Below are 1,616 nucleotides of genomic sequence, written 5' to 3' on the forward strand. Positions count from 1 at the left end.
GCCGCCGAGGCACCTGTGCCGGTGCCCGGGGACGCTGGCGCTGAGAGCGGCGTGTGTGACACAGACCGGACACCGGACAAGACCTTCTCCAGCACCAGCTTCCCCAGCACAGATGAGGGGAGCGATGAGGACACGGCAGAGCTGACCTCCGGAGTCTTCACAGATTTCTCCGGGGACTACGCGGAGCGGGCGGAGGTGACCCCAGCACTCAAGTCCCTGCAGAAGCAGGTGGGGACGCCGGATTCCCTGGAATCATTAGACATCCCCTCCACCGCCAGCTCCTGCGAGGTGTTCAGCCCCACTGCCTACGTGCCGGCTGGACAGCCCAAGGCCCTGGACAGCGGCTACGACACCGAGAACAATGAATCCCCTGAGTTTGTCCTCAAAGAGCCCCATGAGCCCCGAGAGCCGGAGGCCTTTGGCCAGTTGGGGAAGCCACCCCCGGGGCTGCCAGGGGGTGAGGGTGAGGGTCTGCCCCCTGACATGCAGCTCTCTACCTCCCTCGGGGCTGAGCTGCAGAGCCTCGCCGAGAAAAACCCCTACCGTGACTCTGCCTACTTCTCTGACTACGACGCCGAGGCTGAACGCAGCCCCAAGGATGAGGAGGACAGCGACGGGTCCCGGACCCCGGAGGCAGAGGAGGGTCCCCGACATCCCGTTCAGGACCTGGGGCAAGCCCCTGTGCCAGGAGACGACTCGCTGCACCCCCCAGGGGCACCCAGTAGCCCCCCAGCAGCACCCAGCACGGTGGTGGCAGTGGACATGCCAGCAGTGGGGGTTTTGGCGGGGGACTGGAGGGGGACAGTGGCCAAGGGGGCCCCAGCCAGCCCCACAGGGTCGGCATCTGGGACTGGAACCCGGTGGTGACCCCTGTCCCCCAGGCTCTGTGCCACCCAAGACTTTCTTTTTGACCCCGGTGCTGACAAGCCCCGGGGAGCCAGTGTCTGCCAAGGGGATCCATGTGCCTGAGGGTGTCCCTGGAATTGGGGGAGCTGCAGCTGGGGGTGAACAGACTGTCCCCCCCGCTCTGGGGCTTGGGGAGTTAGAACGGCACCCAGAGGGAACTGCGGTGGGTGATGCGCCGGGGGGTCCCAGCACGCTGCTACCAGGGGACAAGTCACCCCCGGGCCTCTCCCCGCTCCCAGCTGCCCCTGAGCACCGCGAGGAGCCGGAGGAGGAAGAGGAGGACACAGAGGATAGCGATGAGTCGGACGAGGAACTGCGCTGCTACAACATCCAGGAGCAGAGTGAGGAGAGCGAGGAGGAGCCGGCGGCCGTGCCCATCGTGGTGGCCGAGAGCCAGAGCGGCAGGGAGCAGCGCCTCCTCAAGATGCCCAGCCTGCTTTCCGAGTCCTTCTGCGAGGACCTGGAGCGCAAGAAGAAGGCCGTCTCCTTCTATGATGATGTTACCATCTACCTCTTTGACCAGGTGGGTGGCCACGGGGTGGGCAGTGCATGGTCTCTGGGCACAGCCCCGCCATGCTTCCCAATGCCAGGAGCGATGGCAGGAGGCTCCAGCGAGGGTCCCTTCCCACCTGTCTCCCCTCTGTAGGAAAGCCCCACACGGGAGTTGGCTGAGCAGAGCTTCCCAGAGCCCCCCCAGCCTTCGGGACAGC

At 66.0% G+C, this 1,616-nt stretch overlaps 1 protein-coding gene across 1 annotated transcript in view; it reads left to right on the top strand.

Annotated features, from left to right (window-relative positions):
• AATK (apoptosis-associated tyrosine kinase) overlaps positions 1-1,616 on the top strand; it is a 12,121-nt gene that overhangs the window by 7,117 nt on the left and 3,388 nt on the right. Inside the window, exons 11-13 of the mRNA XM_010008655.1 lie at positions 65-721; positions 882-1,429; positions 1,553-1,614. Coding sequence (XP_010006957.1) covers positions 65-721; positions 882-1,429; positions 1,553-1,614 — 1,267 coding nt within the window. The remainder of the gene's footprint in view (positions 1-64; positions 722-881; positions 1,430-1,552; positions 1,615-1,616) is intronic.

Source organism: Chaetura pelagica, unplaced genomic scaffold, assembly GCF_000747805.2.
Source record: "Chaetura pelagica isolate M959 unplaced genomic scaffold, ChaPel_1.0 scaffold962, whole genome shotgun sequence".
Lineage (NCBI taxonomy): Eukaryota > Metazoa > Chordata > Aves > Apodiformes > Apodidae > Chaetura > Chaetura pelagica.